Genomic DNA, 27,510 nt, shown 5'->3' on the forward strand with positions numbered 1-27,510 from the left:
TGGAGTGTGGATGAGGGGTTGTGGAGTGTGGATGAGGGGTTGTGGAGTGTGGATGAGGGGTTGTGGAGTGTGGATGAGGGGTTGTGGAGTGTGGATGAGGGGTTGTGGAGTGTGGATGAAGGGTTGTGGGGTGTGGATGAGGGGTTTTGGGGTATTGAAGAGGAGCTAGAAGGGGAGGGGGTGTAGAGGAGGGGTTAGAAAGGGAGGGGGTGTAGAGGAGAGGCTAGAAAGGGAGGGGGTGTAGAGGAGGGGTTAGAAAGGGAGGGGGTGTAGAGGAGGGGTTAGAAAGGGAGGGGGTGTAGAGGAGGGGTTAGAAAGGGAGGGGGTGTAGAGGAGGGGCTAGAAAGGGAGGGGGTGTAGAGGAGGGGCTAAAAAGGGAGGGGGTGTAGAGGAGCGGTTAGAAAGGGAGGGGGTGTAGAGGAGGGGTTAGAACGGGCGGGGGTGTAGAGGAGGGGCTAGAAAGGGAGGGGGTGTAGAGGAGGGGCTAGAAAGGGAGGGGGTGTAGAGGAGGGGCTAGAAAGGGAGGGGGTGTAGAGGAGGGGCTAGAAAGGGAGGGGGTGTAGAGGAGGGGCTAGAAAGGGAGGGGGTGTAGAGGAGGGGCTAGAAAGGGAGGGGGTGTAGAGGAGGGGTTAGAAAGGGAGGGGGTGTAGAGGAGGGGTTAGAAAGGGAGGGGGTGTAGAGGAGGGGCTAGAAAGGGAGGGGGTGTAGAGGAGGGGCTAGAAAGGGAGGAGGTGTAGAGGAGGGGCTAGAAAGGGAGGGGGTGTAGAGGAGGGGCTAGAAAGGGAGGGGGTGTAGAGGAGGGGCTAGAAAGGGAGGGGGTGTAGAGGAGGGGCTAGAAAGGGAGGGGGTGTAGAGGAGGGGCTAGAAAGGGAGGGGGTGTAGAGGAGGGGCTAGAAAGGGAGGGGGTGTAGAGGAGGGGTTAGAAAGGGAGGGGGTGTAGAGGAGGGGCTAGAAAGGGAGGGGGTGAGGTTGGTGTATTTAGAAACTGGATGATGTGTAGAGAAACGAACCGGTAGGAGACTGGATGAGAAATCTAAAAAAAAATACTGGATATCCCCCCCCCCCGGTGTTGGCATCACCCCTCTCACCCATCATTTAAATTCCTGGGGGAAGTGCTAAAACCGCAAGGGTTGTGCAGTCCGTCGGTAATTCCCTACATGGAAATTAGTCCAATTACCAACGTGTTTTAAACGTAATTAGCCTTAATTATGCCATTAACAATTTCCTGATTTTTCCCCTTCAAACCAAAATTTTTTAGCAATTTTTGGTAATGGGCAATTTTTCTTTTTTTTTAAGTAGAGAGAAAAAAATCTGTAAAAGGAATATTAAGATAAAGACGAAAGAAATTTTAATGTTTGGAAAGAGACCACATTTTTTTTTTAGTATTTAATATATAATATATATAAATATATTTTTTTTTATAGTATTATTTAATATATATATAAATATATATATATATATATATATATATATATATATATATATATATATATTATATATATTTTATTTATTTATTTATTGTGTGTGTGTATTTGATTTAGAGTGAAAGTGTTTACTGTCCAAAATATAATTGTTATCGAGACTAATGATGTCATTTATTTTCCCAGGATCACTCCGTTTACTTCTTTAAAAGCTGTAGTTGAGATAGACTAATTATGTTTATCGTGTTCATTATCCTCGTCTCTCCAGAGACTTGTGTGTCACTGCCTCCACACGGTCACGTGCTCACCTCTTTTCTCTTTCTCCCTATCTCTCTTGCTCTCAATCTCAGGACAATACAACTTCCTATCACACTTCTTCCTCACTCTTCCCCCTCTTCACCCCCCACTGCTTCCTCATTTCCTCACCACTTTATTCATTCTGTCTCAGACTCTGGTAATCAATGTCTTCCCACAGCTTTAAGTCTGTGTTTATGTCCACCGATATGCGGTTGAATGTTATCTCCTCGCTCCTACTCTTCTATCAGTAGGCTTCACTAGCTCAAGATCTGCAGGGCCTGATCATTCCTGGCCTTGAAACTGTGCGTGGTGTTTAACTTCATTACCAGTTCACAACATTCGTTCAGCTTGCAACTCTGAGCCGCTAAATATTTCCTACTGTCGCTTTGACTCATTTGGGTCCTCAGCATCCCTTGCTAACATTTTCCATCATTACAGAACCCGCACATGGGGAAAAGAAGGCCATGGCGGCGTTCCAGTCCTACTTGGACCATCAATTAGTCCATTACCACAATACACACACAGCAACATACATGCACACGAGTAGTTTCCTACGAGTGACCCCTGCTGAAATACGTTAATTGACTTGCCATTGTTGACTCTCTCCCTCCCTCTCTCCATCCCTCTTCCTCACCAAGGAAAAATTCCTGGAAAATCCTAAATACTGATTCTGAACCCTCACGTTAAAATTACTCACTACGAGGCTGAGAGGCTGCTGGGCAGACGGTGCAAGATGCCTCCAGTGAATGACTAAGAACACTGAACTGATGCACGTCAAGGCCTCGAGGCTTTTAAATACCCTTACCTCGTATATGGAAAATGGCTAACCTGCCTCTTAGCTGTCTTCAACCTGCCCTTTAGCTGTCTTCAGCCGGCCTTTTAGCTGCCTTGAACCGGCCTTTTAGTTGTCTTCAGCCAGCCTCTTACCTGTCTTCAAGAGGGAACTTTTGTCCAAGTTCCTAATTAGTTCTAAAGTCTTGATCACAAGACCTGTGGTACCTACGTAGGTACCATAGGTCCAGTGTAGGTACCACATGTACCTACGTAGGACTGAATGATGATAGCAAGACTGACTGATCAAGCCTTCGACTAAAAGTCCTGAACAGAGACCGTGCTGCGGGGGCGACCCCCCCTCTCCCCATCATATAACTCAAAAAATTGTCTAGAAGTATTAGAGGGAGTCGAGTAAGCTGGTGAAAAGGCGAGGCGCTGGCACTTGTGCCAGGGTGTCTAAGTGCCAGACTCAAGTGTGAAGGAGGAGTGCCAAGGTGGAGGGCCAGGGAGAAGTGCCCAGCCTGTAGCGCCGAGCTCAAGTGCCTGGGACGTGTTCACGAGAGAGCTAATTAGCGTCAGGTCACCACTCTCGTTCAGGTCAAGGGCAGGTGGGAGCTGCGACAAATTGGCCTCCTCGACGCACTCCACACGCACTCCACACGCACTCCGTTCATATCAAACACTTGGTGTTACATTCTTCGTAACAAGCGCCCCGTCTTAGGCTCTGTACTTCTTAATCATGACTTACAAAATACGGGTCTTTCTTGTTGTTGTTCCTGATGCCACTTCGACTACTACTACTACTACTACTACTACTACTACTACTACTACTACTACTACTACTACTACTACTACTACTACTATTGCTGTTGCACTTTCCCACTCCAATCAGTATGCAGGTGGGGCTCGTCCCTTCACAACATCTAGTAATACAAAGTTAATTTCTGATCATTACGAGAGTTTTTGCTCTCTCAAAATATATTTCTGCCTATTTACTCAGTATAAATTATAAAGAGCTCTCCTCATCCTTTCTTAGGTTAGATTAAGTTTCTGAACCTCAGGTCTCATAAAACGCAATGCACTGTTCTCTTAAAACGTTGGGTATTTACGCTGGAGGGAAGCCGCGAGCCGTGACTCGACCCACCCAGCCACCACTAAGCACGAAATGCACGCAGACACGTACAGTTATAATATTACTAATAACTTATTTCTACAAGTTAACGCTCTCGCTTCACACGGTGAGGGTCTGGGTTCGATTCCCAGCCAAAGTAGAAACATTGGATGTGTTTCTTTCAACCTGTTGTCTATGTTCCCCATCAGTAAAATGGGTACCTGGGTGTTAGTCGACTGGTGTGGGTCGCATCCTGGGACACTGACCTAAGGAGGCCTGGTCACAGACCGGGCCGCGGGGGCGTTGACCCCCGGAACTCTCTCCAGATAAACTCCAGATAGTTAACATTAGTGACATACTATATAGAAAGTCCTTTGTTATGGAGAGTATTTCGGACAAGATAGGTCAATTTTGTCCCCAGGATGCGACCCACACCAGTCGACTAACACCCACGTACCTATTTTACTGCTAGGTGAACAGGGACAGCAGGTGTCTTAAGGAAACACGCCCCCAGTGTTTACACCCGTACCGGGAATCGAACCACGGCCCTCAGTGTGTGAAGTGAGTGCGCTACCAACCGAACTACGTAAGTGTAATGACGCAGCTGCCAGCTACGAAGCCCCGTCTTAGCAAGGATTCCGAGGTCTACACTACTAAGGTATCCTCTCTAGCTAGCATATTTCCACGGCCTTATTTTTCCCTGTCTGTCAAATAATTAGATCTCGCCGGCATTTTGTGTTCGGTGTTTTGTGTTCACTGAGATGGACGGTCAGTAGTTCTGGAGATATGGGCGATGACACTGTGGGAATCTTAACTCGTCAGGAAGACTTACAAGTGAGGCAGGGAGGGGCGATTTACACTCCCTCCAACGTCTTAGAAGGTAGTGTGGGGGGAGGGGGCAGCCATGAGCAAGTCTTAAGGCAGTGTTTGTGTCCCCGTTTAGTTCCTTGTTGTCATGTGTACTGGAAGGTGATCTTGAGGAGTCGCGCCTTAAGAAAGAGGAAAAACTTCAGGTTGTTAAGCCAGGAAAGCCAAGTTGGGGGATTAGTTCTCACCGACGTCCTTCAGTTCCTCCAAAAGAAACTTGAGAGAGCAGAGAATAAGTCGCAATTAGAGGCAGGAAGATCGTTCCTACACTACTTGCGCTGAATGACCGATAAATATGACAAGGAAGAATTAGACACACATGCAATATCTGGGTATCTTTATTTGTAGACGTTTCGCCATCCAGTGGCTTTGTAATAAAGTTGGTAGAATTACCGACAATATGTAAAGTAAAAGGACACAAGTGCAACTAATGTGACATTTATTGTGACAACGTTTCGCTCTCCAGGAGCTTTATCAAGCCATTACAAACAATACATGGACACAGAGGGTATATAAAGGCTCAGAGTGAGGTGAATACTAGTGAGGTACCATTTCGATGTGCACTAGTGGTAGTAGTAGTAGTAGTAGTAGTAGTAGTGGTAGTGACAAAAGTAATACAATATGGAAGAGCAATTAATTCGTACATGAGTAAAAGGATATAAAAGCTATTACTTGGGTAACATAAAAATAGGTTGGACAAATATAAACTGGAATGAGGCAGGTTGTTTCAGTGTTCACTCTCTGTGCTTTGTGTAGTATAACAGGAGAGACTATGTGATGGCAGGGTTTACTGTAATGGCTTGATAAAGCTCCTGGAGAGCGAAACGTTGCTACAATAAATGTCACATTAGTTGCACTTGTGTCCTTTTACTTTACATCCAGTGGCTTTATCGATACAAATTCAAGGATATAATGGAAAGACTGGAGACATGTACACAAAATATATAACATTAACGTAGATTCATTAACACAGATCATGTCATACTGAGTCAATGATGTCAATTATGTTGTAAACTGTACGAACTTTACTTCTGTTGTTTTTACACTATAAACAACATTATAGAACCTTACTCTGTTTTCTTTAATTAGTTTACATATATTATGCACACCAGACCCATCCTGTGGGTGGTAGTTAAAAGATTACGAAGGTACATAATTGGTCCAGGGACTGTACCTCAGTTTTGATAGCTGAACAAGTTAGAGGTAATGAACTATTGATATGTTTATATGTGGTTACAGTCGTAATGAATTATTTATACAGGTATTTATTTGTTAACTTAAATATATTGTTTCCCATAGAAAACTGGTTGGTAAGCGCTTGCTAGCGTCCTTCTGAACGAATCTGCTGAGATTTCTTACTCATTTCTGCAACATTGTAAGCTCCTGATGATGTGTTTGCAACACGAAAGGCCTGTAGCTATAATACCAACTTACCTCATAATTTGTAATATTTTACAATTAAGAATAAAACTAAGTCTGCCCGAAATGTCTAGCCATGCTAGGTGTTCTAGTGGTACACTCTGTAATCATTATTTTACTACATGTAAACCAAACAATAACCAAATTTCTGTAAACTCAGCATTGTAATCCTTATAGAGAATAAACTTTGAATTGAATTCAACTCCCTCTGTGATTTTTTGCACATTATTCAATATTTAACTTCAAAAGCTAAATTATTAGAATAAAATAATTCCCCGTCAAAATAAACCAATTACTAGATTTATTTTTATTTTTTTATGTGAAGCGGTAAAAATATATAGGCCATTCAGTGGCAGGACTGGTGAAGGCTCGATCCTCCGTCCGCTACTCGAGCGACACGGTAACTATACTCACTGGTTACTAGCCAATAGTTAGTGACATTCTTCTGATTGTGTACATGGGAGTGCATGGGAAGACTCTTAGCCGAAGACACAGTCTGTCTGCTGATAACTGTTTACATCTGTCTAGATTAAGATCTATCGTGCATTATCTAGGTGTACGAGTCAAGGATACAAAAGCAGAAAGCACTATTGTGTACGACTTCTTGTGCTGTACCTCCAGCCACCATGGATAGCGTCGTTCACCCTGTGGAGCAGCACATCTACTCCTGGATGATCGCCAACACATCCAGGCAGCCCAACGATACCCTCGACCTCACACTTCTAACTTCAGAGGACCTACAACAGATGTGGCTGCAGAGACTTGATTTACCTCTCCAACATGTATCTCTGGGGTTCATTGCTCTCCTCGCATTGGAGAATGGAGTGAGAAGCTCAGGAAAGCTTCTCCGCTCCATGAAGCTTCTCCCTAAGAAGTGTAACTTTAATATTTATAATGTTGTTTGTGGCATCCTAAAAACAACATTGGCACTCGGCCTCCTGCTGTTGCTCGTGCCTGTGGTACTCCCCTTCGTCTGTATCTTCTGGCTGGCCTCCTGCTTCGTCAGCCTCGTCTACAGAGTCAACTTTGGGTCAAGTGTCACGAAGGCATCAGGTATGGACAGCGTGTGGGGCACCGAATACCCAAACAGTCGACCGTTCATCACAGTCACCCTTTTACTGTCTGGCGCTCCCGACCTAGCCAAGATAACACAACACATTCAGACAAAAATCCTGGACGTGAAAGACTCAAATGGTGACCATAAACACAAGAAATTCCGCCAGATGTTTGCTCAGATTTGCGGCTACTACGCCTGGAGAAACGTCAACGATTTCAACGTAGAAAACCACATACGGGTTGTCAATCTTCGCAGTCTCTATTCAGGTGACTCGCGGGGGACCTACACCCTCGGGGACATCCCTGACATCAGAGAGAATGAATTTTCTCCCACTGTAGCGAGAAGCAGCGTAGATGATGAGTTGATACATCGTTACATTAGTGAAGAGGGGACATCACCTCTCTCGCCTGATCGTCCACCTTGGGAAATCATCCTGCTACTCAGGGGAGACAGAAGGTAAACAAGTTTATTCAGGTATACACAAATACAGTTACATAGATTATGATACATAGCAGCATATGTGTAGAGAACCTGGGATAATCCAAAATAGTCAGTGACTTATAACTCCCAAGCTACATAGACAACATATCTTAAATGTTATAGCATACAAATAAAAGAAATAATTGAAGTGTTATATAGCCAAAATTAATGATTCGTGAGTTAATGATTTAATGAATTAGAAAATGAATGAGGGGCATGAGAAATAATACATTAGTTACCCTAATAAGCGTCAAGGTTTTCTATGTAACGCTTCTTCATTTATTTGAAAGAAAATGTGTTTACTATAACTAAGCAAAATATAACTTTTGAAAAAAATGTTGTTAAAATTAAAATTGTTTAGGTAAATGTGCACATAAATACAGTAAGATATATATAAATTATAACAAGTGTTTATGAATTCATCAATTGATAGTGAACTTAACTCATTATTTTTTAAGGCTAGATTTCTAACCTGTAAATCTAAAGGAAAGTTGAACATTGATGAAGGGCTATTGATCTTTGCTCCGGTTCCCTGAATTGAGCCTGATTACCTTTACCCCTCTTACATTCACTATATAGTCCTACGGGTCTATTGCTCCCCTATAGTATAATATTCTAACCTATGAATAAGATATTACAAGGCGGGGTGGAAATTTTTAGCTCAGTGTAGCAGCGTAGATGAGTTGTTACATCAGTGAAGAGGGGACATCACCTGATCGTCCACCTTGGAAAATAATCCTTCTAATCAGGACATAATTCGCTGCCTGGCTGGCGGAGTGAGCCGACGTGCGCAGCACCCCTCTTCTGTCTACCTAGCAAGCTTGAAGGTGTGACAGTATGGTTACTAACGTGCGTTGATGCGTCGACACTGTTGGTATAGAACTTCTGAGAGGGGCGATCACGGCGGATTCGTCGCATGTGCTGCTCCCGGCCATCATCCATGACACACTCGGCATCAGCAATGCCATACGTGTCACGGATGATGGCCGGGAGCAGCACATGCGACGAATCCGCATGATCGCCCCTCTCAGAACCTCTATACCAACAGTGTCGACGCATCGACGCACGTTAGTAACCATACTTGTCCCAGCATTGTGTACATGTGGTGTTCGTGCAAAAACACAACTTTAAGGCAGGAAATGTGCTGGAGGTGATTGCAATGCCAACAGTGCAACTGAAGGGAGGTGTGGTGATCTTGGTTAGGGAGGCAAGCCCATTTGTATTGCTTAGGAGTGAACAGGGGAGGGTCTGTAGTGTGGATAGGAGGTGGATGGATGAGAGCATTTCTCTTGTGTGTGTGTGTGTATATGCTCTGGCTGAAAGTGATGTGGAAGTGAAGAATGACTTTGTGAGGGAGGATTTAGCATATTTTCTTCACCTTTTGCCGTCTGTGACAATCATAGGGGGGACTGGAAATGTCATAAGGTGGAGCAATGTGGCGCCGAGGGGGGCTGGCCATTTTTCAACGGTTTTGGGGTAGCTCCTTCGGGATACAATTGAGCGATGTGTCTGTGGGGGGGACATGGGTGGTAGAACACATATTTGTGGGAACGGGGTACAGGGCGCTGCTGGAGAGAATTGACATAACACCGAGGGTGCATATCATGTTTCTAAGTACCATCACGGTGGCGTTTTCGGACCATCGAGCAGTACTCGTGGAGGTGGGATGGGCATCACTGGCATCAAGACATCAAAGTTACAGGAAATTGAATACTCGAATCTTAACTTATGAAGAGGTGGTGGGGAGTTTTGCTGACTTTTGGGGAAGACTCGCTGCAGAGGGGCACAGGGTGGAGGATGTGGTGGGTTGGTGGGATGGGGTAGCAAAGCCAGAGATCCAAAAGCTCTTTGTTCAAGAGGGCAAAAGGATAAACCAGATGAAATATGGGCTGTTTAATTATATCGAGGATAGAGTGAGGTGCTGTTATGGGAGGAGGGCTGTGTCGGGGGTATACCAGGTGGCAGATATAGAGGAGTTGAAGGGGAGGATACGGGATATTCAGGATGAGCAGTTTGAGGCAGTGTGGGTGCAGGCAGGCATCAAGGAAGTGTTATGGGAAGACAAGTCTTTGGTGCGTGTGCTGCGGGGGCAGCAGCAGAGAAGACAGGCCACTATGATGTCACATTTGGAGGTGCATAGTACGATGGAGGGTTATCAGGAGGGACAGGTGATATGGACGATGGAGAGCATGGGGGTGTGTGCAAGTATACCGTGTAAACTCGGGGGAAGTGATAGAAAGGCATTGGGGGGCGAGATGGAGGAGGAGGAAATTTGGAAGGCGTTGTCGGCGATGGGCAGAGGTAAGGCACCGGGTTTGGATGGCCTGCCAGAGGAATTTTATGTGCAGCATTGGGATATAATGAGGGGGGTTTCGGTGAGGTTGTTCAACGCGATGAAGGATGGGGGGAGGTAGAGGGAAGTTCTGGAAATGGCGGTGGTGGTATTGATGCCAAAGGGGGTGATGGAGAGGACCCTTCGGGACTATAGAGCCATATCACTGCTGTGTGCATATAATAAAATATTTGCGAAAGTACTGGGTAATCGTATGAAGTGCGTGGTAGATAGGGCCATGTTGCTGAGTCAGTATGGATTACCGGGATGGTCGATGTTGATGGGGCATGGGGTCCTAAATGGGTTTGTGGAAGATAGGGGGGTGCCAGGGGGCGTTGTTGGCCTTGGACTGCAGGGAAGCTTATGATACAGTAGAAAGGGAGGCAATGCAGAGTATCCTCCTTCAGCATGGCTACGGTGAGGAAATTGTGAGATGGGTAGACATGTTGTACATGGAGTTAAAGTTAGGGTGTAGGTTAATGGTAGGGTGGGGGGAGGTGGTCATGGGGAGGGGCTTACGGCAGGGGTGTCTGTTCTCGCAGATCTTGTTTGCATGTGTGCAGGACCCCTTTTACAGGATAGTAGAGAAAAGGGTTTGTTGAGGAGGGGGGTGGATGGGCAGAAGTGGCCAAGGTTAGTGGGTTATGTGGATGATACGACCTTATTGGTGGATGAGCAGATGAGGCTGGAAAGGTTGGGGAGGGTGGTACAAATGTTTGGGGAAATGACTGGCATGGAGGTTAATGTGGGGAAATCGACGATAATGGGGTTGGGCGAATGGGGGAATCTCGGTGGTGACACAGGTTGACAAGAGTCTAAAAATTTGTGGGATCATTTATGCGGGGGAATGGAGTGGAGTGCAGGAAGCCAACTTGGAAAGGTTGGTGACTTGGGTTGAGAACATGCTGGGGACGTTAAGACTGTATCACTTGACACTTGTACAGCAGGCAATCGTTGTGAGAGTATTGCTTTATAGTAAGATCTGGTACTTGGCAAAAATGTATCCACTAATGGGTCCAGCTATTACCTGTATACTGAGGAGAGTGTTTTGTTTTTTATGGGGATTGGGCTGTGAATGGTTGAGGAGGGAAGTGGTGTCATTGCCGGTGCATCAAGGGGGACTAGGACTCTTGGACCTGTGTAAGTTGATCATGTGCATGTTCATCAGATGGGAGGTGTTGTGGGTTGGGGGCTTCCATGATGGGGGGGGGAATCTGGAGAGGGTGCACGAGACACTGTGGTACACGTACAGGGGCACATAGTTTCATGACTGTGAGAAATTATTATGTGCAGTGGTGATGGCTTGTGAGCCTGGGGAGATGAGGGTGGGGGTTCTGTACAGGGCGTTAGTAGGACGGGTGGCAGCACCAGTGATGGGGTTATTCACAATGTATGATTGGGGGGCATTTGGCTTTGTTTTAGCAGGCTGAGGATCCAGCCAAGGGTATGAGAGGTGATGTATCGTTTCCTCCATGGCATTTTGCAGTCAGGAGCAGTGCTGCAGTATAGGCAGATTGTAGAGGGGAAAAGATTTGGGATCTGCAGGGAGGAGGAAACAGCATTTCACATGGTATATTTTTGTGAAGGGTTGGGTGGGATTCGGGAATGGACAAGTCAAGTGTTGGCGAGGGTGGGAGGAGGGTGTCAGTATTGAAGGCACTCAGTTTGGATGTGCGGGGGAGGCTGAGGAAATGGCAGTTGCAGTAGCTTATGTGATAGATTTTGTTTACATATTGTGAAGTTTGTGGGGGCGGGGAGAGTGGGAAATGCAGCAGAGGGTGTTGGCAACAACGTTTTATAGGATGTTGTGTAGGAACAGGTGTGTATACAGAAACCGGTAGGAGACCCACTTTTTGGAAGGTTATAGGAATCTCACTGTGGGGGTTTGATGACCTTGTGAGGGGTGGGTGGGGTGGGAAGTGTACAAGGTGGGTGCAAAAGGAGGGGTATGGCATGACTGTTAGGATAGGGGGGAGTCAATGGGGTATACACCAGGCTAGCCTCCAGGTGAGATAGTGCATGGAATGGTTCTGGGGGGAAAGGTATGGGGTTGGTGAGTGGAGGCTTTGCATGGTCTGTTTCGTATGGCGATTGAAATTGCTATGTAGGATGTACTAGTGGGCAGTGTATGCCTGAGTGCACCATTTGAGAGTTAGACACATCAGAGCCTGTGTTGATTCATGTATGGTAATGTAGTGTTATAGTCCCAGGGCAATGTATAACTAAGGACACTTGAAAGGGTGTCCACAGTGTAGCGGCCCACCATCGACTGTGTAGGGCAATCTTGAAACAGTGGTATGGATGAGGCTCGGATCTTCTTGATTCGCCAGTACTCTCCCAACCCGGGCCTTTTCCAAGTGGTGGCCCGGCCTTGGCTCCCTATTTTGGAAGTATCTCAGACTAATGTTTGCCATGGGAGGAGATACAAGTACCTCCTCATCGTTGGGACCAACTGTCCCCAGGCCTAGCCACATTTCCCGCCCTCACGGGGCTCGTAGGGAGAAGCTAGGCCTCTCTGGTCTGCTATCCCTACCCCAAGGGGGCTAATGGGAATGGCAGGCTTGTGAGCTGCAAACTCTGTCTCAGGCACCTACCTTGACCTAGAAGAGCTGGGCATGGTGCCAATCGAGGCTGGAGTTGTTACAATAATGTCTGTACTCACCCACTGTTGACTGTATGCACGCACAGCTTTGTCATAACTATGTATAATTAACGGAGAATATATACCATGTATCTATGTATTAATGTTATGTAACATGTCATGTTGTAAAGGGACTTTTAGAAGTTAGGTTGGGGACTGTACATAGCCTTGTGTAGTGCTAGGTGTGCTTTTATACATTATGTCATAACGTGTGTCCATCTGAATTATGTAAAGAATCTTGTGTATAGATATATGAGCAGAGTACTATATAGCCTGGCAGGGGTAACGTATGGCAGGGGTAATTAGTGGTAACTTTAGGTTTCCTGGTAATATGTTCAGGCCGGTGAGCCCTTTTGGGGCTGGTTACACGCGAGTTAATTGGCGTGATTCATGTTCAGGTTACTATAATATGTGTAATTTAGTGAAAGTGTTGGATTTGTGTATCGCCATGAGAATGGGGTAGGTCTAACTGTGGGGAGGGGGATGTACTGCAGAGTCTGTGCCGTGGCTTTCATTCTAATCATACTGTTGTATGTGGGAAGCACCGTAATAATTTATATATACATGTATACAGTAGTGTGTAGGTTGAGTGGGTTGCGGTGGGGGGGAGTTGGTGTTTCGGGGGGTTCCTTCTTCTTGATTCGCCAGTATTCTCCCGGCCCGGGCCTTTTTCAAGTGGTGGCCCGGCCTTGGCTCCCTGTCTAGGGAGTGTAGGAGACCTAAGTCTCCCATGGGAGGAGGTACAAGTACCCCCCTCATTCATCTTTAGGACCAACTGTCCCCAGGCCTAGCCACATTCCCCGCCCTCACGGGGCTCGTAGGGAGAAGCTAGGCCTCTCTGGTCTGCCATCCCCGCCCCAATAGGAATGACAGTCTTGTGAGCTGCAAGCTCTGGCTCAGGCACCTACCCTACCCTAGAAGAGTTAGGCATGATGTCGATGGGGGGTTCCTTAAGACCCTGAATTTCAGGTGAAGGATTATTTCTGTAGAGGGCAGGTTAAGTGTCGAATAGGTGTGAGGAATTTATACATTATTACATGTTATATATGTTTTCCCCTCAAGGAAGGTTCCTTGATGTTGGTGAGGGGCTCTTGATTTAGGGAATTGGATCTGTGCTCCAGTTCCCCGAATTAAGCCTGAATGCCTTCCACATCCCCCTCCCCAGGCGCTGTATAATCCTCCGGGTTTAGCGCTTCCCCTTTGATTATAATAATAATAATAATAATATATATGTTTTGCCCAATGCAGTGTTTAAAATGTTTTAAATAAAATATAAAGAAAAATCAAGGGAGACAGAAGGTAAGTAAGTATTCAGGTATACACAAATACAGTTACATAGATTATCATACATAGCAGCATATGTGTAGAGGATTTAGGAAAACCCAAAAAGTGCATCACTCCCAAGATACCATTTCGGCGAATCACATAGAATAGAATAGAATAGAACTCCCGAGATGAGGGGGGTACTTGTGCCTCCTCCCATGGGAGACTTAAGTCTCGAGACACTCCCCAGATAGGGAGTCAAGGCCGGGTCACCACTACTTGGAAAAGACCCGGGCTGGGAGAATACCGGCGAATAAAAAAAAAGGGCATAAATAATATAATAGTTACCTTAATGAACGGCAAGGTTTTCTATGTAATTTTTCTTCAGATGTTTGAAAGAAAATGGTTTAACTATAACTTAAGGAAATTATAACTTTTAACAATGATTTTGTTAAAATTAAATTTGTTTAAGTAAAAGTACATAAAATTTTAATAACATAAACTTAAAAAATAAAATTACTTATGTACACATCATATTTTATTAATTTTAGCTTAAATTAAGTTTATAATAACATATTTTTACATTATTTTAGATAAATAAGAAAATTAGTCCACAACTTACTTTAATTCTTGGTTAAAAGTTTACTTAATCGCTTAACTTAACTGCTTATTTTTTTAAGGTTAGATTTCTAACCTGTAAATCTCAACAGATATTGGGTGAGGGGCTCTTGATCCGTGCTCTGGTTCCCTCAACTGGACCCGGATACCTGTTACCCTGAATTTTTTTAGGCTGTTATTATGATCAGAATCGATGTCATAAAGTGAATATTGTCCTGTGGTTGGTAATGGTAGAATGTATTGATGGAAGAGGTGAAGTCATCATGTATGACAGGTCGGGGTTGATGTCGTAGGACATGTGACAATGCCTGCTGAATCGCCACCATCTCAGCTTGAAGGATCATGCAGTGGTCAGGGAGTCGCCAGCTTTGTGTGTGACCATTGTGATACATGCCAGCTGTTGCTCTCTTCCTGTCAGGGTCGACAGAACCATCTGTGAAATATACTGCACATGTGAGTCCTGCCAGTGCCATGCTTGTCTCAGCATGAGTGCTGAGGGTGTCTTGACTGCAGAGATGCTTAGAGGCAAGTAGTAGTATGATGCAAATTAGCCGGATATGGGCGCCAGGGAGGTCGTGGATGATACCCAGCAACAGGAAGGTCACGACTCTTCTCAAGAAGTTGTATAGGCAGCAGCTTCCGCCCAACAGTAGAAAACGAACGAATCCAGGAGTAGTCAGTGAAGACAGTTTGATCTTGTCATGATTGCTAATATCCGTAATCTCAGTGGGGTACTTTGCTGCCGGTGCAAAATCGTGGCTACTTTGCAGGCGTTTATGTATCTTAATCTGTCAGCCAGAAAAGGAAGCTGGGCCTCAAATCTGAGACATACTGTGTTGGTCCAGATGGGGGCCCCAAGCATCATAGGTTTTGTACGACCTCCACCTTTTACCTGCTCTGCGGACGCCGGTGCACCACCGTATACTAGTTATCAGGTCACTCTCCAGGCTGAGTGTGACTCAGGTTTTAACAAACTTTATCCAGGTTCGCTACATTTGATATTCACATTATACATCACAAGCCACGGAGGGTGGAAATCTTTATCTCAAGTACTTTCACATCTCTGTGTGTCATCAGGAGCTATGCATGTGACCTCGGAGCTTTGTATCAATACACCGTTATCTTTTAGATGATTGATTGCCTAATTTTAGCTTGTATCTTTACGCTATATGTGATGACAAGTGTGATGTAAAAGAACCTTAGTATGTCTACGGTATGGGTGGAAAACGAACTCGCGGCAAGCGAGTCGTAAAAATCCATGCCAGTGCTTGAGCCACTGATCCGGCTGGCTACAATAAGATTCATATAACCAGGTAAATTTATACAACATAGGGAGTTTACCTGGAGAGAGTTCCGGGGGTCAACGCCCCCGCGACCTGGTCTGTGACCAGGCCTCCTGGTGGATCAGAGCCTGATCAACCAGGCTGTTACTGCTGGCTGCACGCAACCCAACGTACGAGCCACAGCCCGGCTGGTCAGGAACCGACTTTAGGTGCTTGTCCAGTGCCAGCTTGAAGACTGCCAGGGGTCTGTTGGTAATCCCCCTTATGTATGCTGGGAGGCAATTGAACAGTCTTGGGCCCCTGACACTTATTGTATGGTCTCTTAACGTGCTAGTAACACCCATGCTTTTCATTGGGGGGATATTGCATCGTCTGCCAAGTCTTTTGCTTTCGTAGTGAGTGATTTTCGTGTGCAAGTTCGGTACTATTCCCTCTAGGATTTTCCAGGTGTATATAATCATGTATCTCTCCCTCCTGCGTTCCAGGGAATACAGGTTCAGGAATCTCAAGCGCTCCCAGTAATTTAGGTGTTTTATCTCCGTTATGCGCGCCGTGAAGGTTCTCTGTACATTTTCTAGGTCAGCAATTTCACCTGCCTTGAAAGGTGCTGTTAGTGCGCAGCAATATTCCAGCCTAGATAAAACAAGTGACCTGAAGAGTGTCATCATGGGCTTGGCATCCCCAGTTTTGGAGGTTCTCATTATCCATTCTGTCATTTTTCTAGCAGATGCAATTGATACAATGTTATGGTCCTTGAAGGCGAGATCCTCCGACATGATCACTCCCAGGTCTTTGACGTTGGTGTTTCGCTCTATTTTGTGGCCAGAATTTGTTTTGTACTCTGATGAAGATTTAATTTCCTCGTGTTTACCATATCTGAATAATTGAAATTTCTCATCGTTGAACTTCATATTGTTTTCTGCAGCCCACTGAAAGATATGGTTGATGTCCGCCTGGAGCCTTGCAGAGTCTGCAATGGAAGACACTGTCATGCAGATTCGGGTGTCATCTGCAAAGGAAGACATGGTGCTGTGGCTGACATCCTTGTCTATGTCAGATATGAGGATGAGGTACAAGATGGGAGCGAGATAAGATTTCGTTCGGATTTTTAACCCCGGAGGGTTAGCCACCCAGGATAACCCAAGAAAGTCAGTGCATCATCAAGGACTGTCTAACTTATTTCCATTGGGGTCCTTAATCTTGTCCCCCAGGATGCGACCCACACCAGTCGACTAACACCCAGGTACCTATTTGTTGCTAGGTGAACAGGACAACAGGTGTAAGGAAACGTGTCGAAATGTTTCCATCCGCCGGGAATCGAACCCAGGCCATCCGTGTGTGAAGCGGGAGCTTTAGCCACCAGGCCACCGTGCCTTGTGGAACAGAGCTTTTCACCGTAGCTGCCTCGGACTTTACTCTGTTGACTACTACTCTCTGTGTTCTGTTAGTGAGGAAATTATAGATCCATCGACCGACTTTTCCTGTTATTCCTTTAGCACGCATTTTGTGCGCTATTACGCCATGGTCACACTTGTCGAAGGCTTTTGCAAAGTCTGTATATATTACATCTGCATTCTTTTTGTCTTCTAGTGCATCTAGGACCTTGTCGTAGTGATCCAATAGTTGAGACAGACAGGAGCGACCTGTTCTAAACCCATGTTGCCCTGGGTTGTGTAATTTATGGGTTTCTAGATGGGTGGTGATCTTGCTTCTTAGGACTCTTTCAAAGATTTTTATGATATGGGATGTTAGTGCTATCGGTCTGTAGTTCTTTGCTATTGCTTTACTGCCACCTTTGTGGAGTGGGGCTATGTCTGTTGTTTTTAGTATCTGTGGGACGACCCCCGTGTCCATGCTCCCTCTCCATAGGATGGTAAAAGCTCGTGATAGGGGCTTCTTGCAGTTCTTGATGAACACGGAGTTCCATGAGTCTGGCCCTGTGGGCAGAGTGCATGGACATGTCATTTATCGCCTGTTCGAAGTCATTTGGCGTCAGGATAACATCAGATAGGCTTGTGTTAACCAAATTCTGTGGCTCTCTCATAAAAAATTAATTTTGATCTTCGACTCTCAGTCTGGTTAGCGGCTTGCTAAAAACTGAGTCATATTTTCTGTCTCATAAACACGCTAGATAACAGAGATATCTTGCTACTCCTACTTACACTTTGGTCACACTTCACAGACACGCACATGCATATATATATACATACATCTAGGTTTTTCTCCTTTTTCCAAATAGCTGTTGTTAGGTTAAGACACATATGCAACAGTTAGGTATCTTTATTTCGAAACGTTTCGCCTACACAGTAGGCTTCTTCAGTCGAGTACAGAAAAGTTGATAGAAGCAGAAGAGACTTGAAGACGATGTAATCAGTCCATCACCCTTAAAGTTTTGAGGTGGTCAGTCCCTCAGTCTGGAGAAGAGCATTGTTCCAAAGTTTGAAACAATATGGAGTTGAAGTGACAGGATGGAGCCTTTTATAGCGCCAGGAGGTGAGACAGGTCACTAGCAGAACGCAGATGTTGGGAGGACAGGTCCATCTCAAATGCAGCCGCTCTCACTAGTCTCTTCTGCTTCTATCAACTTTTCTGTACTCGACTGAAGAAGCCTACTGTGTAGGCGAAACGTTTCGAAATAAAGATACCTAACTGTTGCATATGTGTCTTACCTAACAATCTGTCGGTATTTTATACCATTTTAATGTTCTAAATAGCTCTTGTTCTTCTTTATTTCTTCTATTGTCCATGGGGAAGTGGAAAAGAATCTTTCCTCCATAAGCCATGCGTGTCGTATGAGGCGACTAAAATGCCAGGAGCAATGGGCTAGTAACCCCTTCTCCTGTAGACATTTACTAAAAAAGAGAAGAAAAACTTTATAAAACTGGGATGCTCATTGAATGTGCGTTGATGTAGTGCGGATGACAAGAAACAGATGATTGCTGATGTTATGAATGAAAAGAAGTTGGATGTCCTGGTCCTAAGCAAAACAAAGCTGAAGGGGGTAGGGGAGTTTCGGTGGGGGGAAATAAATGGGATTAAATCTGGAGTATCTGAGAGAGTTAGAGCAAAGGAAGGGATAGCAGTGATGTTGAAGGATCAGTTATGGAAGGAGAAAAGAGAATATGAATGTGTAAATTCAAGAATTATGTGGATTAAAGTAAAGGTTGGATGCGAAAAGTGGGTCATAATAAGCGTGTATGCACCTGGAGAAGAGAGGAATGTAGAGGAGATAAAGAGAGATTTAGGGAGATGTTAAGTGAATGTACAGGAGCCTTTGAACCAAGTGAGAGAGTAATTGTGGTAGGGGATCTGAATGCTAAAGTAGGAGAAACTTTTAGAGAAGGTGTGGTAGGTAAGTTTGGGGTGCCAGGTGTAAATGATAATGGGAGCCCTTTGATTGAACTTTGTATAGAAAGGGGTTTAGTTATAGGTAATACATATTTTAAGAAAAAGAGGATAAATAAGTACACAAGATATGCTGTAGGGCGAAATGACAGTAGTTTGTTGGATTATGTATTGGTAGATAAAAGACTGTTGAATAGACTTCAAGTTGTACATGTTTATAGAGGGGCCACAGATATATCAGATCACTTTCTAGTTGTAGCTACACTGAGAGTAAAAGGTAGATGGGATACAAGGAGAATAGAAGCATCGGGGAAGAGAGAGGTGAAGGTTTATAAACTAAAAGAGAAGGCAGTTAGGGCAAGATATAAACAGCTATTGGAGGATAGATGGGCTAATGAGAGCATAGGAAATGGGGTCGAAGAGGTATGGGGTAGGTTTAAAAATGTAGTGTTAGAGTGTTCAGCAGAAGTTTGGGGTTACAGGAAAGTGGGTGCGGGAGGGAAGAGGAGCGATTGGTGGAATGATGATGTAAAGAGAGTAGTAAGGGAGAAAAAGTTAGCATATGAGAAGTTTTTACAAAGTAGAAGTGATGCAAGGAGGGAAGAGTATATGGAGAAAAAGAGAGAGGTTAAGAGAGTGGTGAAGCAATGTAAAAAGAGAGCAAATGAGAGAGTGGGTGAGATGTTATCAACAAATTTTGTTGAAAATAAGAAAAAGTTTTGGAGTGAGATTAACAAGTTAAGGAAGCCTAGAGAACAAATGGATTTGTCAGTTAAAAATAGAAGAGGAGAGTTATTAAATGGAGAGTTAGAGGTATTGGGAAGTTGGAGGGAATATTTTGAGGAATTGTTAAATGTTGATGAAGATAGGGAAGCTGTGATTTCGTGTATAGGGCAAGGAGGAATAACATCTTGTAGGAGTGAGGAAGAGCCAGTTGTGAGTGCGGGGGAAGTTCGTGAGGCAGTAGGTAAAATGAAAGGGGGTAACGCAGCCGGGATTGATGGGATAAAGATAGAAATGTTAAAACCAGGTGGGGATATAGTTTTGGAGTGGTTGGTGCAATTATTTAATAAATGTATGGAAGAGGGTAAGGTACCTAGGGATTGGCAGAGAGCATGCATAGTTCCTTTGTATAAAGGCAAAGGGGACAAAAGAGAGTGCAAAAATTATAGGGGGATAAGTCTGTTGAGTATACCTGGTAAAGTGTATGGTAGAGTTATTATTGAAAGAATTAAGAGTAAGACGGAGAATAGGATAGCAGATGAACAAGGAGGCTTTAGGAAAGGTAGGGGGTGTGTGGACCAGGTGTTTACAGTGAAACATATAAGTGAACAGTATTTAGATAAGGCTAAAGAGGTCTTTGTGGCATTTATGGATTTGGAAAAGGAGTATGACAGGGTGGATAGGGGGGCAATATGGCAGATGTTGCAGGTGTATGGTGTAGGAGGTAGGTTACTGAAAGCAGTGAAGAGTTTTTACGAGGATAGTGAGGCTCAAGTTAGAGTATGTAGGAAAGAGGGAAATTATTTCCCAGTAAAAGTAGGCCTTAGACAAGGATGTGTGATGTCACCGTGGTTGTTTAATATATTTATAGATGGGGCTGTAAGAGAAGTAAATGCGAGGGTCTTGGCAAGAGGCGTGGAGTTAAAAGATAAAGAATCACACATAAAGTGGGAGTTGTCACAGTTGCTCTTTGCTGATGACACTGTGCTCTTGGGAGATTCTGAAGAGAAGTTGCAGAGATTGGTGGATGAATTTGGTAGGGTATGCAAAAGTAGAAAATTAAAAGTGAATACAGGAAAGAGTAAGGTTGTGAGGATAACAAAAAGATTAGGTGATGAAAGATTAGATATCAGATTGGAGGGAGAGAGTATGGAGGAGGTGAATGTATTCAGATACTTGGGAGTGGACGTGTCAGCGGATGGGTCTATGAAAGATGAGGTGAATCATAGAATTGATGAGGGGAAAAGGGTGAGTGGTGCGCTTAGGAGTCTGTGGAGACAAAGAACTTTGTCCTTGGAGGCAAAGAGGGGAATGTATGAGAGTATAGTTTTACCAACGCTCTTATATGGGTGTGAAGCATGGGTGATGAATGTTGCAGCGAGGAGAAGGCTGGAGGCAGTGGAGATGTCTTGTCTGAGAGCAATGTGTGGCGTGAATATAATGCAGAAAATTCGTAGTTTGGAAGTTAGGAGGAGGTGCGGGATTACCAAAACTGTTGTCCAGAGGGCTGAAGAAGGGTTGTTGAGGTGGTTTGGACACGTAGAGAGAATGGAGCGAAACAGAGTGACATCAAGAGTGTATCAGTCTGTAGTGGAAGGAAGGCGGGGTAGGGGTCGGCCTAGGAAAGGTTGGAGGGAGGGGGTAAAGGAGGTTTTGTGTGCGAGGGGCTTGGACTTCCAGCAGGCATGCTTGAGCGTGTTTGATAGGAGTGAATGGAGGCAAATGGTTTTTAATACTTGACGTGCTGTTGGAGTGTGAGCAAAGTAACATTTATGAAGGGGTTCAGGGAAACCGGCAGGCCGGACTTGAGTCCTGGAGATGGGAAGTACAGTGCCTGCATTCTGAAGGAGGGGTGTTAATGTTGCAGTTTAAACTGTAGTGTAAAGCACCCTTCTGGGAAGACAGTGATGGAGTGAATGATGGTGAAAGTTTTTCTTTTTCGGGCAACCCTGCCTTGGTGGGAATCGGCCAGTGTGATAATAATAATAATAAAAATATTGGGGCTTGAGTAGCTCACTCATTTCCTTGCTGTCATCTGTGTAGGACCCATCTTGTTTAAGTAGGGGCCCAATACTGGACGTTGTTCTCGACTTTGATTTGGCATAGGAGAAGAAATACTTTGTGTTTCTTTCGATTTCATTTATGGCTTTTAGTTCTTCCCGCGATTCCTGACTCCTATAAGATTCCTTTAGCTTAAGTTCGATGCTTGCTATTTCTCTGACCAGTGTCTCCCTACGCATTTCAGATATATTAGAATGGGCCACCACTGTGACCACTGGGCCAGCTGGCCTGGAATTTAACGACTCATGCGCCGCGAGTTCAATCTCTCCCGTGCCTTAGTTTGTTTCATTTATGTTTCAGTCATGTCAAGTTTATTCAGGTATACACAAATAGAAACATAGATGGTTAGAATAGGTAAGGTTCGTCAGGAAACAGGACAAGTGTCTCGCTGACGCGGGTCGTAGTCACATGACCCGCCGTCGGAGCTTTAAGTCATCTGACCGAGGCCTTCCGCTGGCTTACCGGTCCACCCCTGTCATTGTTTAGCTACATAGATTATCATACACAGCAGCATATGTGACTTACCAGTCCCAAGCTACATAGACAACATATATTAAATGTTATAGCATACAAATAAAAGAAATAATTGAAATGTTATATAGCCAAAATTAATGATTCGTGACTTAATGATTTATTGAATTAGAAAATAAGTGAAGGGCATGAGTAATAATACATTAGTTACCCTAATAAAGTCAGGGTTTTCTATGTAAATTTTAGATATTTCAAAGAAAATGTAGTTGCTATTACTTAAGTAAATTATAATTTTATAAAATAATTTTGTTTAAATTAAATTTGTTTAGGTAAAAGTGCAAATAAATACAGTAAAATAAATTTAAATAATTATAAGTACTTCTGAATTTATCAACTATTATTAATTTTAACTTAAACTAAGTTTATAATAACATATTTGTACATTATATTAAACAACTAAAAAATATCCTTAACTTATTTTAATTCCTATGGACGGAAACTAATGTTAATTCTATACACTTAATTGCTTATTTTTTTATGGTTAGAATTCTAACCTATAAATTTTCTGAATGGAAATTATATGACGCTGTGATGGGCTCTTGGTCCGTGCTGCAGGTTCCTGAACGGAGTCGGAATACCTTCGCCCCCCCCTATATGCCCTGTATAATCCTACGGGTTTAGCTCTCCCACATAATGTAATCTATGAATAAGATACTACAAGAACCTCCCAATGGAAATACTTGGAGAAGGTTTGGGGGTCAACGCCCCCGGGGCTCGGTCTGTGACCAGGGTGTTTGAAAAAGATGGACCCGATCATGAAATATACTTGGCAATTATGATTGTAATCACCCGTTCCTTTACTGCACGTATAAGTTCTGTCAAACACCTTAACTACTGGGAACGCTTGGAAGCACTTGACTTGTACTCGTTGGAACGCAGGAGGGAGAGATATATCATAATCTACACTTGGAAGGAATGGTCCCAAATCTGCACACAGAAATCACTCCCTACGAAAGTAAAAGACTGGGCAGGCGATGCAAAATGCCCCCATTCGCTGCCTGACCACGGTCGAGTGCGGTTGTGCTCTGCACCCCTCTGCTGTTTTCAGGCGAGCTACCTTGTATCAACATGGCGCTGAGTGTGAGGAGGCGCGTAAATACCATCAGTATTGAGCTGCTTCATGGGGCGATTTCACCCTCTTCAGCGCAGGTATTACTCCCAACAATCGTTAGGGAGACCTATGGTATCCAGGACGATGAGGTGTATGGTGTTGCCCTGAATGGGGCGTACAGAATCTTCGTCAAACTAAATTCCACGTCCGTGTACGAGTCGTTGGTGACGAGATTCCAAGACGTGAGTCTTGACGCTACTCCAGCTGTGAAGGTGCGTTTGATCGACGTATCTCGCCACTTTACGTGGGTTAAGATTCGTAATGTCCCATTTGAGGCAGATGAGGCTGACATGAGTGTTTTTGAGGCATATGGGACCGTACATCTGGCACAACAGGGCAAGTGGACGGCTGGTGCTTACATGGGCCGTCTGGAGGGAACCTTTTCCCTGAAGATGACTCTGAGACATCCCATACTGTCTTACGTCGTGTTGGAGGACTTCAGGACGCAAGTTATGGTATCGTACGCCGGACAGAGACGTACATGCAGAATATGCGGGGCGTATGACCATATGGCGGCAGCGTGTGTGAAGCTGAGGAGGGCGCCTGCACAAACTGGTGAAGCACCAGTTACCAGCGTGGTAGCTGTTGTTGAGAGCCCCACACGAAAGCAAGGGCTTGGGCGCTTGTGGAGTGAAGAGGTGGAGGATTCCAAAGAAGAGACTGGCGTGTGTGAGGTAAGCTGTGACATAAAAGGATCTGTTACTAGGCAAGGAGAAAGTACAGAAGTGCAAGTGCAGGAGGAGGTGCAGGCTCTCGAGGAAGAGCTTCAGGAAGTGTTGAGGACATTGACGCCTGAAGAGGATGTTGTTCCTGAGCTGGTGAGAGGCACGGCATTGCCTGTAGAAGAATGTGATGATAAAAACCATAGCAGGGTTGAAGGGCCAACTAGTAAGCGTGAGTTGTCGCCGTGTGCTGTGGAATGAGGCGTGGTGGAGGTTGAGGTACATCGTGAGGGAACCTCTGAAGATAACATGGATGTGAAGAGCATCAAGAGGAAGAGAGCGGCGGCGTCAGACTCTGATGATGTCCTGACGCCGGCGCAGAGGTCTGGGAGGAAGGAAGAGCACTGTCGAGGTAGTCAAGATAAGAGGCATCGCAAAAAAAGGGTGGGGGGGTTGATGGTGTGAAGCCTTGTGCTGGCTCTGGGGCAGGAGGCCCTGGGATGAATGAAGAGAGGAGGAAGGGTTGGAAACTATAAAGAGGCCTTAGGTGTATGACTGCGAATGTAAATGGACTGTGTAATAGTGTGAAGAGGGAATGGTTTCGAATGTTTCTGTGTAAATATAGGGTGGATGTAGTGTTCCTGCAAGAACACAATTTCAAGGAGGGAAGAGAGCTCGAGGTGGAGGGGTTTCAGGTCATGACTCTGCCATCTGCACGTCTGAAAGGTGGTGTGGGTATATTGATCAGGGAGGCGAGCCCGTTTGTGTTGCTATGAAGTGAGGGGGGAGGGGGGGAGAGTATTGCGCGTGGATGGGTGGTGGATGGGGCAGAGGGTATCCTTTGTAAGTGTGTATGCGCCTGCAGAAAATGATGTGAGAGTAAAAAGGGATTTTGTATGTGAAGAACTAGTTTTCTTCTTACGTGGTTTACCTGCAGTGGCCATCGTTGGTGGGGATTGGAATTGCGTTATTAGGAGGGCTGACATAGAACCAAAAGGGGTGGCGCACGTGTCGGTGGCCTTGCGAGATCTTTTGAGGGATATTCAGTTGCGGGATGCGGTTGGAGGAGGGGCGTGGGAGGTAGAGCACACTTTTGTAAGAAGGGGTTATGCGGCTAGGTTGGATAGGCTGTATATATCTCAAGGGGTTTGGTTGAAATTTTCCGTACAATCGAAGTAGCTTATTTGGATCATCGGGCGGTAGTAGCAGAGGTGGGGTGGGAGTCACTAGCAGGTGTATCTAGGGGATATTGGAAGTTAAATACAAGTGTGTTAGGCGATGAGGAGGAGATAGAGGGATTTGCAACGCTGTGGGAGGGGTTACGTGCAGAGGTAAATGGGGTAGAGGATGTGGTGATGTGGTGGGATGGTGTGGCTAAAGAACGGATCCCCACCCGTGGTATGGTTTGTTTACAATCGTGTCATTACGATTTCGTGAGTCAATTCTGATCCCTTTCCTGATGAATCATTTAATGAAAGCGCTTCTTGTGCACGTTGGCGTTGGTATACCGCATCAACAAGTTATTGTTCCTTCTCTGCTACATTATACTGCAGCTCGTATTTATTTACACAGATGCTATACAGTTTTCTATATCTTTCCCCTCCCATGCATTCTGAATATCGGATATTGCGTTTTGGATCTCTTCTCTACCACCGCCCACTGACTTTCTTGGGTTATGATACATAGCAGCATATGTGTAGAGAACCTGGGATAATCCAAAATAGTCTTTTTTTTTTTTTTTTTTTTTTATTTAAAAACTTCATGTACAGATATTAATAGGTACATATACAAAAAAATGATCAAGGACAACATCAGTAAATCAATATATAAACACAAAACAATCCAGGCAACATCTGCCAGTCTACTATATACAAGATTTATAACATATCACAATTTAAGAAGGAATAAAGTTATAATAACAAAGGCCACAAAATGGCTATTAATAAAACTCCTAAAATTACAACCTCAACACAATAATGCTCCAAGCTTAATGACAATCACCCATAATACCACCCTCAACAAATACACCAGACCTACAATATGCCTTATTAAGAAACCTGTGCTGCAACACAGGTGACCCATCATCCCCCCCCCACTCACACACACACATTAAAAACTAACCCTATCACCAACCTGAATAATCATGACATTAATTATCCTCAATTTAGGATTATTATGACACATGTCACTTGAGGAAGCATTATTTACAACCATGAATGGTACAGGACTACCAAAATTACAATACCTTAAATAAGAACAATAATAATAGATAATTACTACCAAAACTGATGCTGGCCCACGTTACAATAAAACAAAAATAACTCAGTGCTTCAAGGAAATAGTGAAAGGAAAACCCTCTCAAGAAAATTCAAATTCAATTGCAATACCAGTGTAAGTGGAACATAATACGCTACCAAAGAAATATATATGTTATATAATTTATAGGTTATACATTAATACATGTTATATATTTAATCTGCTCCTTACACCTTCCCCATCAAGGGAACTAAGCAAAACTTATCTTGCACAACCTCTCATCTGGTCACACACTAGTACCTCCAATCACACCCAACCACATCACTGCATTCCCAAGGAGGTGAGCCCGTTGAAATCCCCTGAACCCCCCCCCCCCCTATTACCAACCCACTCACCCCGGCAGTTAAAGCCCCTTATAACGCCAATAAAATCCCTAATGTTAGTCCTCTATAACCTTCAGAAAAATACTCTTCCCACCTTTTCCCAAAAATGTCTCTGTTGCGACACAAAGTTCGATAAAACGTCGCCGCCAAAGTCCTTCTCAGCACATCCCCACCCACCTTCCCCCTCATACCCCATAAAACATATATGTAGTCCACGATGACATATGCTAAACCTCTTACCACACTCTCCTCCACACCACTCATATCAAGACTCAACGCTCGCAATACCGCCACCCCTTGGCCCCCCACCCTCACCACTACCTTACGCATCCATACCCTGATGCACTCCAAACCTTCACAAAAATAGACGACATGATACGCAGTCTCTTCCCCACTGCATCTGCCACACCCCCCACCCTCAATAACCCTCCTGTCTCGGAGCATCGCTCCCGTTGGCAAAATCCCATGCAGGAAACGGTACATAACCTCACGCGCCCTAGGTCGTATCCTTAATTTACTAAACCTTCGCCATATTACATCCCATGCATACATGGGGTAGATCCCTTCAACCGGCGCCACTACATGTCTCTCTAACAATTTACACAACGTTCCCACCTTTACTTTTCCTGGTTCTCTGGCTAACATTAAGGCGCGTAACACTGTCTCGCATTCCTTCATTTCCGCCCCTCCATACCATTTCCTCAGGTGAGCATGTACCTTATCTAGCTGACCCTCCCTCCATCCACCTGCACTCGTCACTTCCCTCTTAATAAACACACATTTCACGCGCTTTCTCAAGTCCAACAAACCCAACCCTCCCCTACATACCGGCAATGTCACTACCTCCCTTCGCAACCAGTTGCACCCTGAACCCC

At 44.7% G+C, this 27,510-nt stretch overlaps 1 protein-coding gene across 2 annotated transcripts in view; it reads left to right on the forward strand.

Annotated features, from left to right (window-relative positions):
• The first annotated feature begins 4,332 nt into the window (after positions 1-4,332).
• LOC128701570 (uncharacterized) overlaps positions 4,333-27,510 on the forward strand; it is a 52,940-nt gene continuing 29,762 nt past the window's right edge. Inside the window, exons 1-2 of one of the 2 annotated variants that reach the window (XM_053795340.2) lie at positions 4,333-4,616; positions 6,215-7,402. In XM_053795340.2, coding sequence (XP_053651315.2) covers positions 6,516-7,402 — 887 coding nt within the window. In that variant the 5' untranslated portion in view covers positions 4,333-4,616; positions 6,215-6,515. The remainder of the gene's footprint in view (positions 4,617-6,214; positions 7,403-27,510) is intronic. The other variant, XM_053795341.2, reaches the window with a different exon arrangement.

Source organism: Cherax quadricarinatus, chromosome 78 (assembly GCF_038502225.1).
Source record: "Cherax quadricarinatus isolate ZL_2023a chromosome 78, ASM3850222v1, whole genome shotgun sequence".
NCBI classification, from domain to species: domain Eukaryota; kingdom Metazoa; phylum Arthropoda; class Malacostraca; order Decapoda; family Parastacidae; genus Cherax; species Cherax quadricarinatus.